This window comes from Anolis sagrei, chromosome 3 (genome assembly GCF_037176765.1).
Source record: "Anolis sagrei isolate rAnoSag1 chromosome 3, rAnoSag1.mat, whole genome shotgun sequence".
NCBI classification, from domain to species: domain Eukaryota; kingdom Metazoa; phylum Chordata; class Lepidosauria; order Squamata; family Dactyloidae; genus Anolis; species Anolis sagrei.
Window position 1 is genome coordinate 33,342,854 of NC_090023.1, and position 20,358 is coordinate 33,363,211.

Here is a 20,358-nt window from a genome sequence, read left to right on the forward strand (position 1 = left end):
GGCTGTTCTGCCCCCTGCTGTGCTCTTTGCTTCCGCGTGAGCTAGGAGGCAGGTTCCCCCCCCCCCCCGAAATTTTCAACCTTCCCCAAAAAAAATTTCTGGCTCTACTACACTCCAGGGCAGAGAGTTCCACTACTGAACAGCTCTGACAGTCAGGAAGTTCTTCCTCATGTTCAGGTGGCATCTCCTTTCCTGTAGTTTGAAGCCATTGTTCTGTGTCCTAGTCTCCAGAACAGCAGAAAACAAGCTTGCTCCCTCCTCCCTATGATTCCCCTTCACATATTTAAACATGGTCATCATGTCTCCTCTCAGCCTTATTTTGATTAGAAAAATACTCTTAGACCTCCTTAAACTACTTCTAGAATACTGGAGTGTTTTCTTGAGCTCCATCTTCAAGTATGTATTATCATGCGCCATGGGGAGCCATGGAGCAAATGTACAAAATGTATATAGCATGGGTGACCTGCTGAAGTTAACCAGGTACAGATCTGTAAGCTGGCTTTAGACATTGCTTCAGTTGATTGCCATTTATGTTGCATCTTTTATATTCATGATCCATTTAATCCTGACTCGTAATATTGGTTTTCTTAATTCATCAGTGATATTCGTAACAAGTTCACATGCTTTGTGATCTATAGTTTTCCTTAATGCTTGAATGACTGAAAATATTTTCATTTATTTTTAGGCTATAGGAACTCCATCTGTTGGTGTCCTGCTGAAGCAGCTTGTGCCTTTGATGAGACTTGAAAGCATAGAAATTACTGAGTCACTAGTTCTGGGCTTTGGAAGAACAAATTCTCTTGTTTTCAGGTATTTATGTGGTCCAGTTTCCCATGGTCCAAGCTTGCTGTAGCATTTTTGTTCTAAAAAGTCAACAGTAATGGCTTATTATCTTGGAAAGACAGGAGGAAATGAAAAACAATAGAAAATTTGGAAACGACGATGTATTGTTCTCCCCTTCCTAATAATAAATCTTAGAAGAATGCATAAAACTATTTTATCTCATAAGTTTGATATGAAATGGTAAATTTTATCCACATTATGTTTACATTGCTTAATTACTTTCAATCCGCTGTTGTTGTCCCAGTCTAAAATGTGTGTGTGTGTGTATATATATATATATATATATATATATATATAGAGCAAGAGAACTCGTGTTAGCATAATCCTGCTTTGCTCTCCTGCTGCTGTTTCAGCCCCATTTAAACCAAAAGGGTTGCTTTGAGTTTTCCAGGCTGTATGGCCATGATCCAGAAGCATTCTCTCCTGACATTTTGCCCACACTTTTGGCAGGCTTCCTCAGAGGTTGTGAGGTCTGTTGGAAACTAGGCATGCATGTCTGTGAAATGTCCAGGGTGGGAGAAGGAACTCTTGTCTGTTTGAGGCAGGTGTAAATGTTGCAATTGGCCACCTTTATTAGCCTGGGGGAATCCTTTGTTAGGAGTTACCTAGCCCTGATTGATTCATGTCTGGAATTCACCTGTTTTTTTAATGTTGCTCTTTATTTACGGTCCTGATTTTAGGGTTGTTTCATACTAGAAGACAGATTTTGTTCATTTTCATGGTTTCCTCCTTTCTTTTGAAATAGTCCACATGCTTGTGGGTTTCAATGTCTTCTCTTTGTAGTCTGACATGGTAGTTGTTAAGAGTGGTCCAGCATGCCTGTGTTCTCAAATAATGTGCTGTGTCCAAGTTGGTTCACTACCAAGCTGCCAGTATTTTTTCTAAAAAAAAACTCTAAAATCAGGAGAGTAAATAAAGAGCAGCACTCAAAAAACAGGGGAATTCCAGACAAGAATCAATCATGGCCAGCTAACACCTCCCAATAAAGGATTCACCCAGGCATTCATACTTGCCTCAAGCAGACAAGAATTCTTTCTCCCACCCTGGACATTTCACAGATATATAAACCTCACTTGCCTAGTTTCCAACAGACCTCACAACCTCTGAGGATGCCTGCTGTGGGCGAAACATCAGGAGACAATGCTTCTGGAACATGGTCATACAACCTGGAAAACTCACAGCAACCCAGTGATTCCGGCTATGAAAGCCTTTGGCAACACATTTAACCAAAAAGGCTTTAAATCACATAGATATTACAGCTGTGATCCAACTTTTTATAAAGCTCTGATCACCCTGGATAGGAATTACCTTTTCACTTCACAGTTGGACAGTATTCTGTCTAAACAGCTCTATAGAGTGCATAACATGTTCTGTATAATGAATAGAGTTTGGCATCTTAGGTGTTGTAGACCATTCCTTGTTCATTGGAACTATTTCAGGAAGATCCAGTTGCATGTTGAAACAGGACCATAAAAAGAATGCTGTAATTACTATCATGAAGCTTGGCTATTCAGTTTTTTTGATTAATGAGGGCCTTTGTTTCACAAAGCGTTTTGTTTGTAATCTAGGGAATTAGTAGAAGAACTTCATCCACTAATGAAAGAAGCATTGGAGAGAAGACCGGAGGTTGGTTGATGTAATTAGTCTTTGCATGTTTAATAGGCAACGCTTGTATAAAAGAACAAAACAATGAAGAGGAAAAAAGAAATGCCACCAGTCGAAAGTGATATTAATTTTATGTTTGGCAAGCTTTTAGCGTAGGAATTCTGTGTAAATTGTCACAATGAAGATTAATATGTGTAGTCACAAACAGCCACAGAAGCTTTCTCCCTCCGATCAAGGAGTAAACTCATACCTTTGTCTTTGCAGCAGACTTTATCTATATAAATAAAAATGAAATGTTAGTTTGTGAAATTAACATAACTCAAAAACCACTGGATGAATTGACACCAAATTTGGACACAGTATAACTATTGGGCCAACGAGTGACCATCACTCATAAAAACAACGAAAAACACAGTGGAAGGGACTTGCCTTATGTAATGTGGATACGGCCCTCCAAGGTCATTTACCCGGCCCTCGCTCAGGGTCAACCTAAGTGTGAAATGACTTGAAAGCACACAACAACAACAACATCAGTCATATCTTATCAGCCAAAAGCAGGTCCACGCTTCCTATTGAAATACTAATAAGTTTATATTTGTTAAAATTGTTCTTCATTTTAATTATTGTATTGTTTTTAAGTGTTTTTTGCACTACAAATAAGATGTGTGCAGTGTGCTTAGGAAATCATTCATGTTTTTTTTCAAATTATAATCCGACCCTCCAACAGTTTGAGGGACTGTGACCTGGCCCTCTGTTTAAAAGGTTTGAGGACCCCTGATCTAAAGTGTTTTCTACATCTACTTACTAGTAATGTAAAGACATATCCATATAAGTCTGGAATATTGGTATGAAAAAGGATCTTGCAGAGCCTTAAAAACTAATAGAACAAATCTGGTGCATAAACTTTCATAGATGATGCCTACTTCCTCATATGCATCTGAGGAAGTACACTCCATCTATGAAAATTTATGCAACCATCATTTTGCACGTACTGTTAAAAATACATATATTACTAAAGAAATACACAAAAAATAATAAAATAAGTCAGCAGGCATCTGCCTCTCTATAAGCTGGTTCTGAGCCCAAATAGATTTTATTTTTAAGACTGGCTTCTGTTTCAGATTTAAATAATACCACCCTCTTTCTTCCTTCCAACACAGAATAAAAAACGACGAGAGCGGCGAGATCTGCTGCGGTTACAGTTATTGCGGATTTTTGAATTACTTGCTGATGCTGGTGTGATAAGTGATAGGTAGGATATTGGCTTTTTGGTAGAAGAATGCTCTGTGGCAGTGTCAATAATGTCTTGTAGTTGTTACTACTTTTCAATATCATTTAGATCAGGCATAAGCAAACTTGGGCCCTCCAGATGTTTTGGCTTCAACTCCCACAGTTCCTAACAGCCTCAGGCCCTTTCCTTTTTCCCCTCGGCCACTTAAGCGAGGGAAAAAGGAAAGGGCCTGAGGCTGTTAAGAATTGTGGGAGTTGAAGTCCAAAACACCTGGAGGGCCCAAGTTTGCCTGTGCCAGTTTTAAATGCTTCTTTTTTGGATATTTTTGGAACAGCTATTTTAAGTGTTATAATCTACCAAGAGTTGTTCTTGTTTTATCTAAATGGCTTTTAAAACCCATTCTACTTCTTTATATCATAGCACAAATGGAGCCTTGGAGCGGGATACCTTAGCCCTTGGAGCCTTATTCTTAGAATATGTTGACCTGACCCGCATGCTGTTGGAAGCTGAAAATGACAAAGAAGTGGAAATCCTTAAGGACATGAGAGCCCATTTTAGTGCAATGATTGCTAATTTGATTCAGTGTGTGCCAGGTATGGAGATGTGATCATCATGGAAATTTCTGAACTACAAAAATAAGAAGGAAGGACAGTGTTGGGTATAGGAAAGAAGGATGTACCATGTACTAAGTAGGTGGGGAAAAGTCAGTAGTGTCTTTCTTTGCTGCAGAGATACAAGCAATATATCCATTTCAAAGCAAGCCGGCTTGTGAGTGGTTATTTACTATTGCTATTTATATCCTACAGTCTGATAGTAGGAGTATATAAAAGGATATACACCAAGGGGAAGCATGAAACAGATGAGCTTAAATTTATAAATGCATTAGGTTGTTGTAAGTATTTCAGGCTGTATGGCCATGTTCCAGAAGCATTCTCTCCTAATGTTTCATCTGCATCTGCATCTATGGCAGGCATCCTCAGAGGTTGTGAGGTCTGTTGGAAACTAGGAAAATTGGGTTTATATATCTGTGGAATGTCCAGGGTGGGAGAAAGAGCTCTTGTTTGTTGGAGGTAGGTGTGAATGTTTAAGTTGGCCACCTTGTTTACCATTTAATGGCCTAGCAGTTTTCAAGGTGTGGCTTGTTACTGCCTGGGGGAATCCTTTGTTGAGAGGTGATGCCTGCCATAGATGCAGGCAAAATGTCAGGAGTGAATGCTTCTGGATCTTGGCTATGCAGCCCGAAAAACTTACAACAACCCAGTGATCCTAGCCATGAAAGCATTCAACAATATATATAAATGCATTATTTCATTCATTTTAGGTAGATGATATTTCACTACTGCGGTACTTACTAATTTCTTTATAGGACCTTGTTGTATAAACTGTTGTATTTACCTAGTGTACAATGTGCATTTTCAGGTTGCATATATAATGAAAATATGTTGATAAGCTATCTTTTACACTTACTGCCAATGATTCTTAATAATGTAGGGTTTTTGTAATGGGAAGCATCTAAATTGATGCATCCAAGTAGCTCAACTTAAGTGAGTTGTGGCTGCCAATTGGTTATTGGAGAGACTGCAAAGAAAAAGTTGGCTTTCATCTCCAGACAACTACCTTCTGCCTGATAAAACGATCATTGATTTTTTTAGCTGTAGCAGAGGCTTTATTTAGCTGTGCTTACGTGCTGTGTGGTCTAATGAATGCATTGCAAATTGAACAGATTCCTTTTAGTGAGATTGTGCAAAAGGCTGCTAGGCTATTCGCTGGTAATCTGAAGGCTTCGTCTGTGCTTATTGAACATATATCCATTAGATCCATCTCATGGCCTACAAAGCATTAAGCCCAGCTACTGAGCACTGCATGGATTCTGGTCCATCGCTGCCACCTGAAACAATAAAAGCCGTCCTTTTTTTACATGACATTCTCTCAACATCAATAAAAAGTTTTGTTTTCATTCCTTATACTTGTGGTTCCCAACCTGTGGGTCCCCAGATGTTTTGGCCTACAACTCCCAGAAATCCCAGCCAGTTTACCAGCTGTTAGGATTTTTGGAAGTTGAAGGCCAAAACGTCTGGGGACTCACAGGTTGAGAACCACTGCCTTATTCAGTTCTGTTGCTCCAAAATAGCCTTTTGTAGTTCTTAAATGCAGTAATATTTAGATTCAGCATAGCTTTCATTTCAGATTGTTGTGTTGTGCAAAACACAACGTGTGTAATCCAGTTCAAACCCTGCAGAAGATTGAACAGAAGATTGAGGTCACCTCAGCAAGTTATCCTGGACTATAATTGTCCATGCCCTCTTAGCAATTGGATGTTGCAGTTCACCTCGGCATAGGCAGAGCTTGGTCATATTCCCCAAAATTTGAGGAGCTGTAGTCCAGTACAAATAACATTTCCATGCTTTTAATAATAATAATAATAATAATAATAATAATAATAATAATAATAATAATAATAGTTGTTTATTGGGTTGGTTTGAGTTTTCCGGACTGGATGGCCATGTTCCAGAAGCATTCTCTCCTGATGTTTTGCCCACATCTATGACAGGCATCCTTAGAAGTTGAAACTAGGCAAGTGAGGTTGATATATATATCTGTGGAAAGTCCCGCATGGGAGAAAGAACTCTTGTCTGCTTGAGGGAAGTGCGAATGTCGCAGTTGGCCACCTTGGATTAGCATTAAATAGCCTTTTCGCTTCAAAAGCCTGAGTGCTTCCTGCCTGGGGGAATCTTTGTTGGGAGGTGTTAGCTGGCCCTGATTTTTTCTTGTCTGGAATATGTATATTTGTATAAATTTGATATATGTATCTGTACAGTAGGATTTGAGCCCTCACTGTGGGCTGATATATAGCCACTTGGGTCAGTTCTTGTAGCTTTTATTGCTGAAAAAGCCCAGTGGAAATGGCTCACCCATTTTAATTTGTTGAAATTTCTCAGATCTACCTCTTCATTTTTGAATAACAAAAATACTAGAATCAGTAAGAGTACCAGAATCTGAGTATCAGATATCTCATATAGTTATAGGACTCAGTTAAGAGTGCCTTCTTTCAAAGTGTATTCAATGTGTACAGCCAGGAAAATTGTTCCTCCAGTCACTGAATGTTACACTATAATTTGGCTTCTGTTTTCCTCTGCTGAAATCATTAATAAGAAACGTTTTATATTTCTTCACTCAGTTCATCACAGGAGATTCCTTTTTCCTCAACAAAGCCTGAGGCACCACCTCTTCATCTTGTTCAGTCAGTGGGCTGGACCGTTCAGCATCATGTTTACGCCGCTGGATCGTTACAGCGATCGAAACCACCAGATCACACGATACCAGTACTGTGCTTTAAAGGTACCTCTTGATTGCTTCCACTGTATAAAACAATCCCAGTGCTTCTTCAACTCTAATAAAAAAATTAAAAACGTGAAGAGGCATAAAATTCTGCTTTTATCATGCCTTCTCTTCTTCACGCACCCAAATGTTATTGCATGCAGTATTGCTCTTATTACTTGGACAATATATCAGTGGGTCAGTTAGATGTGTGGACAGTGGATTGGGCTAGATCCAGCCCAATCCAGCTATCCCAGGCATGAGCAAACTTTATTTGCATTGGGGCCACTTTGTGGGCCCAGCCAGGAAGACTGGGGCGAGGTGTGGGGGGCGGGGGGACACACACGCTGGGCTAGGCGGTCCCAGGAGGGGGATGGCCTAGGAGAGGGCAGTGCAGAACCTGGGTCATCCTCAGGTTGTCCTCTGGGCATAAGGACAGGGCTGCTCACCCCATCCTTATGCTGGGAGAAAAGTGATCCTTCCCCTCATTCCTCCTCCCCATCCTCCTCCCCCAATCCTCGGACTATCCTCTTGGCATTATGCCAGGAGGAGAGCAAGACAGGCAGCGGCTGAGAGTGTTCCAGAGGGCTCTCAGCCATCGTGTGTGCCTTCCTCCCTCGTCTTTTTGGCATAAGGACATGGTGGGCTGCCGTGTTCTTATGCCAAGAGGACAGGGAAAATGAGGAGGGCCTGTGGTAAGTGTGCCAGGGGGCTGCATCCGGCCCCTAGTTTGCCCATGCCTGAGCTATCCATAACCCCAGGATCACTCCAGAGCTTCCTAGAAGCTCCACGGTTGATCTCATTTCCCCTGAAATCCTATTAGCAGCTGGATGCAGTGCTTCTGCTGCAAATCTAGTCATGTGTCATTTGCACATGTGCATTTGAGAGGCGAGCCCACATTGTTTGATCTGTTTTTGTTTTTTTGCGAGATTCATTTATTTTGAGGTTAACATTGACAGAAACATTAAACAACCCCAATTTGCTTCAAGTCAGCTACAATCTTTTAATGAATTATAGAAGCTTATAATTTCAGTGAGATATTAATATGAGTCCAAATGAGATGAGTATGATAGAGATGGAAGTAACTGCCAACTTGATTAATATAGAATAGGTGTATAAAGAGAGAAAGCTGAGTGCAGTTAAGGTAAGCATAGACTGATTAAGACCAGGGGCTAACGATGGAAGTGATATAAGTCCTTTTTATCTGACTGACATGTGTTGATGGGGGATATTTTGGGATATATTTAGAACGATGCCTCTTGCGGCATCTTACTTCTATACCTCACTCTTTCAAATTCCTTTAAGACTTTCATTGCTTACTTTGCTATATTATGCTATATCGTGTTTAGAATACAATGATCCTGCCTAACGTAATGTGGGAGCACATTTGAACAGAAACAATGAGAATGTGTGCAGTTGCATTTGTATGGTGAGTCCTCTTGCTTTCTGTTGTTAGGCAATGTCAGCAGTACTATGCTGTGGTCCAGTATTTGACAACGTAGGTCTTTCCCCGGATGGATATCTCTACAAATGGCTAGATAATATTTTAGCTTGCCAAGATTTACGGGTGAGTGACTCAGTAATGATAAACATTTTGAAAATAATTTTGAATGTGTTCTTTATTGAATGTTGTTTGTCTGAAGACGATCATGCTCTGTGGCTTTGCTGTTTAGCACAGCAAACAGTGACATCGGTGTACTGCATGTGCGCCCAAGAAAAAATAAGCAGCTTCTACCCCAACACTGTTGAAATAGTAAAAATATTTGTATTTTTTTTTTGTTTAAAGTCACATATCTTTGTGTGAGTTAGGGATCTATACTGCTGTTAGAAATATGGTATTTCAGTGCACTACAAATCAAAAAGGTTAAGGGCAGTATGATCTCAATATGTGTTTGCCTGTCTATTTGAAGTCTTTCCACCCCACATACCACCCACCGGATTCCAGACTCTGTGAAATGCTAATGTCAAAGCACTTCCTGCTTACTGGAAATAGCTGCTGGTGAATCAAATCAGTATGAGTGGGCAGATATTTGGAGGTGCTCCAGAAGGGTACTAGGTTTAGGATAAAATAAGGCCACTGTCATACAGTGTTAATGTTTTCTTTGCAGGTTGGGTCTCTGCTGTATGAAATAGGGCTGAACCTGTTTTAAAATGCCCTCACAGTAACCATTTAACAGAGGTTTCTGTGTATATATGTGGAATGGGCAGTGTTTGCTTAGAATTAAGCGTGCCAACAAAGTGAACTTGCACAACTCCATTCATTTTTCTTAACGTTATTCCTCTTTCAAAGTGTAAGCTTAGAATAAAACTGGAAATATTTTCATGAGGACCAGAATGGCAAGACAGAGATGGGCAGAAGGGGGTCATAAAGAATTAGTGAACGAGCAAGATGATAATAATAGTAGTAGTAGTAGTAATCAAAGTATGGATTGTTGATGTTGCAATCCCAGGTGACAGCAGAATTGAAGAGAAACAACTGGAAAAGCTGGCACGATATGAGGATTTAAAAACTAAACTGCAAAGACTCTGGCACAAGCCAGTCAAGGTGGTTCCAGTGGTGATCGGCACACTGGGTGCAGTGCCTAAAGACCTTGGCCTGCACTTAAACACAATGGGCGCTGACAAGATTACCAGCTGCCAGCTGCAAAAGGCCACCTTACTGGGATCTGCACGCATTATTCGCCGATACAGTCCTAGACACTTAATAATAATAATTAATAAACTTTATTTATACCCCGCCACCATCTCCCCCAACGGGGACTCGGGGTGGCTTACATAAGGCCAAGCCCAAAAAACAGACAACAAAATACAATAAAATAAAATACAAGTTACAATAAAACATCGCAGTAAAACAGTATTACAATAAAACATTGCAGTAAAGTACAAAACATATGGATACAATAAACAAAATACAAAAAAGAAAAAGCAGGGAGGTATCCCACATGTGATCCATTACAACAGCCAGTAGAGTGTCTGCTATGGACTCATCTTGTTGTGTTTCAAATGATGATGATGATAATAATAATAATAATAATAATAACTGTTATATTTTTTACCCATCTCTCCTCATTGCTTGAGGAGTGTTACGGATTTCATTGATGGAAACCTGTAGATACAGAGAAGACTGTCAACTGTAAAGGATAAAAATTGCTTAGATTATTGCCCATTTGTCTCCTCTCTGCAGTCATAAGATGTACAGACTTCTGGAAACAGAAAATACATCATAAAACTAAGCAACACAGTTTGGATTCACTGCAAATAATAATAATAATAATAATAATAATAATTTTATAACCCACTCTGTCTCCCCAGAGGGACTCTGGCTTCTAGCACTCTAAAACACAGTGGCAAACATTCAATGCCAAGAATAACATATAACAAGTAACAACATTATAAAATAACAGCTTAAACAAACATAACATCATAAATTCCACACATTTACAACATATTAAATTCTTTAAAACTCCTTAAAAATTCGACTAAAATTATTGGAGTTAAGATGGTGTACAGCTAACTAACAAAGGTAGATGTTCAGCAACTAGGTGGGGGTATATATAAGGCGTAATTAGCCCTCCTCTCCATAGGCTAAAGTGCATAGATACGATTTTTAAAAAAAATTAAAGGAGAGGAGAGAGGGGACCGTTTTTAGTTCTTTAGGGTGGGATTTCCAGAGGTGTGGAGCAATTAGGGAGAAGGCCCCCTCTTGTTCCCACCAACTGCTCTTGAGACAGGGGTGGAACCAAGAGCAGGGCCTCCTCTGCTGACTGCAGTGCTCAAGCTGGTTTGTGTACGGAGATATGGATTTTCAAATAGTCTGGGCCGAACAACTGCATCTTAAAACGTTGAAACTTACCCATTGCTAGCAGCATTAGCAATATACTATTCTCTTTATATTCAGGTTCATCAGCTTGGCTGTGAAGTTGTTGTCTTGTTGCTTGAGTTAAATCCTGACCAAATAAACCTCTTTAACTGGGCCATAGACCGATGTTATACTGGAACATATCAGCTTGCTTCAGGATGCTTCAAAGCCATTGCAACTGTGTGCGGAAGCAGGTATTAATATTCCTTTTTGCTAATATATAAATATATAAAAATGTATGTGAAACTGTGAAATCAGTTTCTTGCACTTATAGAAGCGGCATGTACTTCAATAACAGTTGCAATTACAAATGTGACAAGATCAGGTGAAAAGCTGGGAGAGCTTCTCAAACATCTTTCGCTTTTGCTAGTGTAATTTGTAGATATTTATGTTTTAGCAGTGATAGAACAAAAGCACCAGTGAGCAAGTAGAAATGGACAAACATTTTCTTAGATAGAGGGCCTGTAACTAAGGAATATACCTATCTCTTGTCTTAGAAAGCAGACATTTCCGTTAAGTTGGCATCACACTGGAGCAGGCATCCTAAAACTGTGGCCCTCCAGCTGTTTGAGCATTCAACTCCCAGAATTCCTGACAATTGAACAAGGCAAAATTATGGATTTTGATGTGACCTGTGGATAAGTTGAGTGGGTCATTCTGTGTTGAAGGAAAGCACCAATGCCACCTTGGAGCCCCAGGTGGCTCAGTGGGTTAAACCCTTGTGCCAACAGATCTGAATACCGACACGTCTTAGGCTCGAATCTGGGGAGAGCGTGGATGAGCTCCCTCTGTCAGCTCTGGCTCCCAATGCGTGGACATGAGAGAAGCCTCCCACTAGGATGGTAAAACATCAAAACATCCAGGTGTCTCCTGGGCAACGTCCTTGAAGACAGCCAGTTCTCCCACACCAGAAGCGACTTGCAGTTTCTCGTCACTCCTGACATGACAAAAAAACAAAAACAAAACCTTGGGGCCAATCACCATTGGCCACTACCATTGGCTACCATTGCCATTTCCCTATGCAGATGAAAAGGTCAGAAGCAACAGCACAGCAGAGAGTGTAGAGGCCGTCAGTACTTTTAGGTTCTCCCAGGAGAGATTACGTTTCTGCCTTTCATTACTCTACTCAGAGAAGGGATTGGTTCAATTTTTTGATAGGAGTTGAGGCACATTGACCTGTAGATGAATTGATCGGGGGGGGGGGGGGGTTACCTGATTATTTTTTTTAGATTTATAAATGTGTGTGTACAGTAAGCCATTGCTAATATAAATACATTGATTCAGTGAGTCAACAATAGTTGAGAGTAGCATTTGGAGTTAGGTCAGTGTCTACAGGTAAACAAGCAGAAGGAGAAGCTATGTGACATGAGGGAAGAGTACGAATGAATGGGAGGCTGGGTGACCCACAAGACAGGCACTGTTTCTAGCAGGGAAGATTAATGATACAAAGCCCTGCTGTGATATATTAATTCTCAATGCATATTTTAAATTGTTTTTCATGTATTTCTCATTTAATTACATTTTAACGATGTTTGTATTTGTTTAAAATTGTAATTAGATTCCAGTGGGGGTTACAGGACAGACAAATTGTTATGGGAACAAATCGTTTTTCACACGACAGGAACATTTTTCATATGTTTAGGGAAATATTTGTCTTTGTTAGCTTGCTATTGTGGATAGAAATGAAATGTTAGCTATTAATATTTAACTGTTTCTGTTCTTCCTTTATTGTTCTTGTGAGGTTTGGAGAATGGGTTTAGAAGTAGCATGTAAACAAATTGGCTGTATTGAAGGATGAGGATGAATTAAAAGAAGGGCCAAGGAAAACCTGAGACTGGGAATAAGCAAATCTCTTGATGAAAGGGAGTAGACAAGGAATCCTAATGCAGTCTATACGAGATAAAATGATCTCTGGAGAGACAAGCTACAGGGCAATGTGGGGTTTAAAAAGCAGTATTTTAAGAAGAATGTGTGATAAAGATCAATTATTCTAATTTTTTGTTCTTTCAGAAACTACCCTTTTGATATTGTGACACTTTTAAATTTAGTCTTGTTCAAAGCATCTGATACCAACAGAGAAATCTATGAAATTTCCATGCAACTCATGCAGGCATGTATGAAATATTTTTGTAATACTTTGAAAGTTTACGGGAAAGCAGAGAACTGGATTCCTTGGATTAATCTCTATGTTACATGTTAGTTTTCTTCTTTGACAGTGTAGTATGCAAATGTTGCAACTTTATTCTGATACAGCTGTAATCCTTGGACATATAATGGAGGGCGATTAGACTCAGATGTGAAGCAAAGGAGGACTGATTTTTATTTTCAACAGTATCCATAAAATGAGAATATCAGTTGTTGGACTATGCTGGGGAGGCTTGTAAGAACGTGGGTGTCTTGTGCAATCCGACTGTATAGTTGTTGTGGGAACTTCAGGTCATGAACAAAAGAGTTGTAGGAATAGACAGGACTGAGTTCCAGGAAATAAGAGAATGAAAGTCAAGGATCACAAGGGAACATTGACTAAGTACCAAATTCTTTGTTCAGTCTGTCAATATGACAGATGGAGGATGGAAAGGTAACGGATGAGAGGCAACCTTAGTACTTTTGCTGTGAGGTGCTTTTGGCTGGGATACAAATGTAAAAGATGAAGCAGCTTTGTTAGAAAATGTGTGATAAAATCTATAAATAATCTAGTTTATCAGTATATTGATTGAAAATGTGTATTGTCACTTTCATGTCTCACCTTTCCTGTAGATTTTGGAGGCTAAGCTTTTTGTCTATTCAAAGAAAGTAGCTGAGCAAAGACCTGGCAGCATTCTTTACGGAACTCACGGTCCTTTACCGCCGCTTTACAGCGTATCACTAGCTCATCTGTCATATGAACTGGCAAGAATGTATCCCGAGCTCACACTTCCGTTGTTTTCAGGTACATATTTCTATTTATATTCTTGCTGATAGTACATTGATGGAAAGATACTTATTATCTCATTGTGGAACTCCAAAGAGGGTCCATTTCAATTAAAGTCCAGATGTTGGGAAGGGCTTCTAGAAGGAGTAGAATAGAATTTTCATTGATTTTATTTTATTTCATATATTATTTTTTCTTGTTTTATATAATTGTATATAATTATAATTATTACTATTATTATTTGAAACACAACAAGATTAGTACACAGCAAACAAGATCACTATGCTGGTTGTTGTATTGAATCATACGTTGGACCCTTCCCAAGTGCCTAGGACTATGTGATGTTTCAGTGAATAATGCGTGCAGATCCCAATAGGGTCGCCTTTTGCAGCTGACAGATGGAAATTTTGTCAGCGCCAATTTTGTTTAAGTGCTGGCCAAGATCTTTATTATTATTATTATTATTTACTATTATTCTTGTTAGTATTAGTATTTACCATTATTATTTACTATTTTATTTTTATTATTATTATTTTACTGACACAAAAACACAGTATGTCACAGCAAATGAGATCTATATGCTGATTTCATATCACAAATTTACTATTATTATTGTTGTTGTTGTTGTTGTTATTTCTTACCTGCCTCTCCTTGTGCCTCGGGGGGGGGGGGGTTACTGAATATTAAAGCACATAAACATTGTTAAAATACCACATATTAAAATGTATTTTAATAAAAGATACATGTTAAAACATATATCTATAAAATACATATTAAAATATTGATATAATTGTATATAATAATAATAATAATAATAATGTTATGTCTTACCCACCTCTCCTTGTGCTTCAAGGCAGGTTACAAAATAATTAAAACCATTAACATTGTAAGAATACAAATACACATATTAAAATGTATTTCTGTTAAATACATATTAAAATACACAAAACAGAGATTAAACAAAGGACACACATTTAAAATTCATGCTTAAAAACTGGCTGGGTAGGCCTGCTGGAAGAGATATGTCTTTAGATGTTTTGCAAATGTAGAATTGGTAGGAAATTTTGTAAACACATCTCTGATACTTCTTCCATTCGTTTTATCTGTTGGTTTTTCTTATTTTCTATTAACGGTAGCTGTGATTTCCTTGTGCTATATAATTGGAGGATAATTTTTAAATAATGAATTGAATTTTCATTTGTTTTATTTGTCAGTTTTATATTTACTCCTTAGAATTACTGGATTGTTTGGGGGGTTGGGTTTTTGGATGGTGGTGTTGCAATTCAAGCAATGATACTAAGCTTGAACAACGTTAATATTAAGTAGCTACCATTAAGTATTAAGTACACTGCTCTTCAAACTTAGGAGAAGTTTAAGAAAGCTTATTACCCTGTGTGTGAGACAGGGTTCTGTTCTCTAAGTGATACTGTTTCGAGGAGTAGAGCAGTGTGTTTGAGGAAACTCACAGTTTTAAAAGCTTTATTGTCAGTGAAACTCCTGATTTATATATACTAAGCCTCTACAACTGAATCAAGTTTCTGTACCACTCATTTCATGAGTCGAAATACTCTTGAAGTTTAATAAACCTTTTCTAGTTCATTTTTAACTGGTGTCAGCTGCAGTCTGTCATTCTCCTCAGAACTAAGTCAAGTCAATAATAGAAATCTCTTTAAAGTCCAGTCAGCCAGCGAAGAAGCAATAGAAGAACTAAGGGCAAACACACCTTACTTACGACACATTCACACCTTTGGTTCCTCAGACCAATAAAACTGAGGTGGTGGCAGTCATATCTATCAAAAGCATCGGTCATTGATATATTTAACCTATGGTCAGCTGCTAATTTCGTTATACTGGTGGCAGCGGTGGGATTCTTTGTTCCCCCCTGCCTCAGATATTCTTTTAATTTTGTTATAGAAGCCCTTTAAAAGCAAAGGATATTTAACAAGTCATGCAGTTGGTTAAATGTCTCTTAATGTAATTTAGAATACATTTTTTGCTTGCTTGTTTGTTTTAGAAGTTAGCCAGCGATTCCCAACAACTCATCCTAATGGGCGCCAGATCATGCTCACCTACTTGCTGCCATGGCTTCACAACATTGAACTTGTGGACAGCAGACTTCTTCTGCCAAGTTCAAGTCCCAGCACCCCAGAAGATGAAATAAAGGACAAAGATGGGGAAATAGTTGTGGCATGTGGACTCAAGGGAAGTGGCTGGGGTTCTCCAGAGGCCACATCGCTAGTGCTTAATAATCTAATGTATATGACAGCTAAGGTAAGCAAGCAAATACTGAGATGCTTATTAAATATGAGTCCCTTATACAGTAGGAGGCCAAGATATAGACACACTTTCTCCAAGAAGTTTAAGATTGCAGTTGTGTTTATTTTCCTAACATTAATTATAACAACAGCCTTTGAGATGGGTTTCTGTGAGATTTCTGGGCTGTATGGCCATCTTCCAGAAGCATTATCTCCTGACATTTCACCCACATCTGTAGCAGTCATCCTCAGAGGTTGAGAGGTCAGACTTCTGGAACATGGCCATGCAGACGGTAAAACTCACAGCAACTCAGTGATTCTGGCTATGAAAGCCTTCGACAACAATCTTTGAGATGAGTTATGCTTGCCCTGTTTGTTTGTTTGTTTGTTTGTGTATGTGTTTGTTTTCTATTTCTCAAGCAATCAGGGCTTTTCCAAGGGTCCCAATGGAGCTATCCATTCTTAGCCACAACTCATTCCATTATATCACATTATCACTTTCAGTATTTTTAATACAATAAAACCCTGGTTCCATATTGGATATATTCTATCCATGGATATATGATACTATGGATAAAAGCAAACCCTGTATTTTGACTATACCAGAAGCATAGCATAGAATAGCAATGAAAGACCCAGAGAGGCCTACAGACATTGCCATAGGGGCACATTTGAAGCATGAGTAAATGAAACTATGGATATCGAATCCATAGATAAGGGGGTTGTACAGTTTGTAGGTTTTATATTGTTCATACTTGATCTGGACTATTGGAATGTTGTATTGAGATGTATAGTTTTGTTGTTTTACTTACGATAGCTTTGTTGGATACTCTAATTTTAAAGAGAGCAGTTATTTTCAAAAGACTGACTACTTCAGCTCTTAAGTTCTCTGGGGAATATTTTGAATGGATCAAGAGAGAGTTTGCTTTATTTTTTTCAAGTCCAGTGTTTTATGTTTCTAACTTTCTATGCAGTATGGGGATGAAGTTCCTGGACCTGAAATGGAGAATGTCTGGAATGCTTTAGCCAACAATGAAAAGTGGAGCAACAACCTGAGAATAACATTGCAGTTTCTTATAAGCTTGTGTGGAGTAAGCAGTGATACTATCCTTTTATCTTATGTAAGTAGGTTTTTTCACTTCTTGCATTGTTTTTCATTGAGCAAAGCAGCATTGGTACAAGAATGCATTGAACTACAGTCGTACAGCCACATTATAAAATGTGCTTAGCAACAACATGGCTTAACAGGAAAATATGTTTCTTAAAATCATTGTGAGGGTTCCCTGCAAAACTTCTGTTTTGTCATACTGTGGAAACCATGGCAGTTCCCTACCCCTTTGTTAGATCATTATACAGTCAGCCCTCCACCTTTTGTGAAATCAACAAATATGTTCACTTTAGGAATCTCTAGGTCCTCCAACACAACTTTGTTTGCACTACAGCAGTGATCCCAACCTGGAGGGCCACAACTTTGACACATCTGATTTCTAGAAAGAACACTTCTGTAGACATGTATAGATCCCTCATGGTTTCCTTCTGGTTCTACAGTTAAAGTTTGACAAATTTGTGAACATCCTATGGCTCCTCCATGATGACATGATGGCAACAGTCTTAGACAGCAATGGCTCCCAAAGTGACCATTTAAGGTGGAATTAGGTGTCAAACAAGGAAGTAGCAAAGACCACCAGCATTGAAGCGATGCTCCTATGCCATCAACTCTGCTGAACTGGCCATGTTGTCCAAATGCCCGATTACAATCTTCCAAGCAGTTACTATACTCCCAACTCAAGAATGGAAAACAGAATGTTGGTGGACAGGAAAAGAGATTTAAAGATGGGCTTAAAGCTAACCTTAAAAACTTTGACATAGACATCAAGAACTGGGAAGCCCTGGCCCTTGAGCACTCGAACTGAAGGTCAACTGTGACCATCAGTGCTGCAGAATTCAAAGAGGCACAAATGGAGGGTGAAAGGGAAAAATGTGCCAGGAGGAAGGCGCGTCAAGCCAACCCTGACTGGGACCACCTTCTATCTGGAAACCGATGTCCTCCACAGTCACCTACGTATCCACTGCCAAGACACTACACTTGGAAGGTCACCATACTTGGACAATGAGGGATCACCTAAAGGGAAAAAGAAACAGTCAAACTTCTGGCTGTCATAGACTCTGGAGGACCTAGAGATTCCTACAGAGGAGTTCTCTCAAGTTAATAATTGTTTTAAATTGTTTTTCCCACTTTTACAGGAATCATGTGCCTTTAACCCCTATAAAGTGGAGAGTCTACTATAGTTTCAAAAGAATCTTTGTCCCTATTGTATTTATTATGTGCATTTCCTAATTACATTGTCTAGAAGTTGCTAAATAATTCTTTTTTTTTAGATCAAAAAAGTTGCTATTTATTTGTGTCGGAACAATACTATTCAAACAATGGAAGAGCTTCTGTTTGAGCTACAGCAGACAGATCCCGTGAACCCTATAGTTCAGCATTGTGACAACCCACCATTCTACCGCTTTACTGCCAGCAATAAGGCTTCAGCTGCTGCTTCTGGTAAAAATTAAATATTTATCTTTTTATTTATAAAAAGATGCTGCACTTAAATGAACAGCAAGCATTTTAAAGACTGAGTTGGGCATATCATACAAAATATACTCAAGCTACTTCTTCTCAGATCTTATATCTCAGACCATAAATAAATGGAATTGGATGCAAATTTAGCTATACTTAGCTGAAAATAAGCTTTCAGAAATTAGAATTGATAGATTTAAAACTGTATGTACATGTTTTTCATGCTATAAACTTAAACATGGGCTGAAATTCCACATTTTCTCAAAAGCATTCTCTAAAATGATTTTATATAACTATATTTTTAAAAGAAAATATAAACATTGCTTTTACCCCTACAGGGACCACATCAAGCAGTAACACTGTAGTTGCGGGCCAAGATAGTTTTGCTGATATTGAAGAGAACAGAGTTGTGAAGGAAACAGATGAAAGGTTTGTAATCTGATGAAAATACATGATCTTTCTTTCTAAAACTTTTAAATCCATGAGCCAGAAAGACTAGATCCTCCATTGTGGGAATTTCATAGTTAAAGAAATGTTGCTATCTGAAGATCTGTCTCATCTAAATATCTTTCACTCTGATACTGCAATTGGGTGGCCCGATGCCTATCAGTTTATCAGTAAAATCTGGCCACCCAAAGGCAAGGCAATGTTTTTTGCATATTTGGATGACTTCCCACATAACAGAGAAATATATTCATTTGTAAATTAAAAGTAAAAGAAATAAGACATAAACAGGTCAACTGGGATCTATACTTACTGGTTCCCAGAGCATATAAATGTTGAGGATGTTCTATACGCTTCGGATCCAGCCTATCTTTAAGACAGCATCTCTTTCTATGAATTGGCATGGGCACTAAGATCTACTGGGGAGGCCCTCCTCTCGGTCCCACCTCCATCTCAAGTGCAGTTGGTGGGGACGAGAGAGAGGGCCTTTTCGGTTGTGGCGCCCAGTCTTTGGAATGCCCTACCAAGGCAGATCAGGCTAGTCCCCACTCTCCAAGCCTTCTGTAAGCTATTGAAGAGATGTATTTTTACAAGCCTTTGACCATATTTAGATTCCTTTAATGAATATACACGAGGACCCATAGATTTCACCAAGCACTTTACATGACTGAGATTGATTACTGTTGTTTTATACCTGCAGCTATTGCTGTATTTTATTGATTTTAACCAGAGGGCTTTGTCTAGGGAGATATTTAAGTTGGCTGTTATTGTTTCTGCAACTTTTGTGTTTTGCATGTTCGCATCTTTGAGCGCTTTGTGAGCCACCCCAAGTCCCTCTGGGAAATGGTAGTGGAGTATAAATAAAAATGATGATTCAGTTCTTGTGGGTTTTTTCGGGCTATATGGCCATGTTCTAGAGGCATTTCTCCTGATGTTTCGCCTGCATCTATGGCAAGCATCCTCAGAGGTGAGGTCAGGATGCTTGCCATAGATGCAGACGAAACGTCAGGAGAAATGCCTCTAGAACATGGCCATATAGCCCCAAAAAACCCACAAGAACTGAGTGATTCCAGCCATGAAAGCCTTCGACAATACAAAAATGATGATGATGATGATGATTATTATTATTATGTCTGTTGTGAATTTTTTTTAAAGGGTAGGATTTGGGTTTGGACAGGGAACCGGCCTACATGAGTGCTTAATAATTTGTCCCAAAGTGATAAGTGCATTAATCTGTTGCAGCAAAGTGACAGAGTTCTTTGACAACTTAAGAACGTTTTATAGCACATGCTTTAATGGACTGTAACTTGCCCTATATATGTATTT

The 20,358-nt window shown here is 38.9% G+C and overlaps 1 protein-coding gene across 6 annotated transcripts in view; it reads left to right on the forward strand.

Annotated features, from left to right (window-relative positions):
* FRY (FRY microtubule binding protein) overlaps window positions 1-20,358 on the forward strand; it is a 279,389-nt gene that overhangs the window by 183,813 nt on the left and 75,218 nt on the right. For all 6 annotated transcript variants that reach the window (XM_060770859.2, XM_060770853.2, XM_060770854.2 and 3 more), the window contains 13 exons: window positions 686-810; window positions 2,412-2,469; window positions 3,609-3,700; window positions 4,100-4,272; window positions 6,858-7,018; window positions 8,454-8,564; window positions 10,896-11,050; window positions 12,867-12,966; window positions 13,614-13,785; window positions 15,782-16,038; window positions 16,997-17,143; window positions 18,402-18,570; window positions 18,927-19,017. In XM_060770859.2, the coding sequence (XP_060626842.2) occupies window positions 686-810; window positions 2,412-2,469; window positions 3,609-3,700; window positions 4,100-4,272; window positions 6,858-7,018; window positions 8,454-8,564; window positions 10,896-11,050; window positions 12,867-12,966; window positions 13,614-13,785; window positions 15,782-16,038; window positions 16,997-17,143; window positions 18,402-18,570; window positions 18,927-19,017 (1,811 nt within the window). The remainder of the gene's footprint in view (window positions 1-685; window positions 811-2,411; window positions 2,470-3,608; window positions 3,701-4,099; window positions 4,273-6,857; window positions 7,019-8,453; window positions 8,565-10,895; window positions 11,051-12,866; window positions 12,967-13,613; window positions 13,786-15,781; window positions 16,039-16,996; window positions 17,144-18,401; window positions 18,571-18,926; window positions 19,018-20,358) is intronic.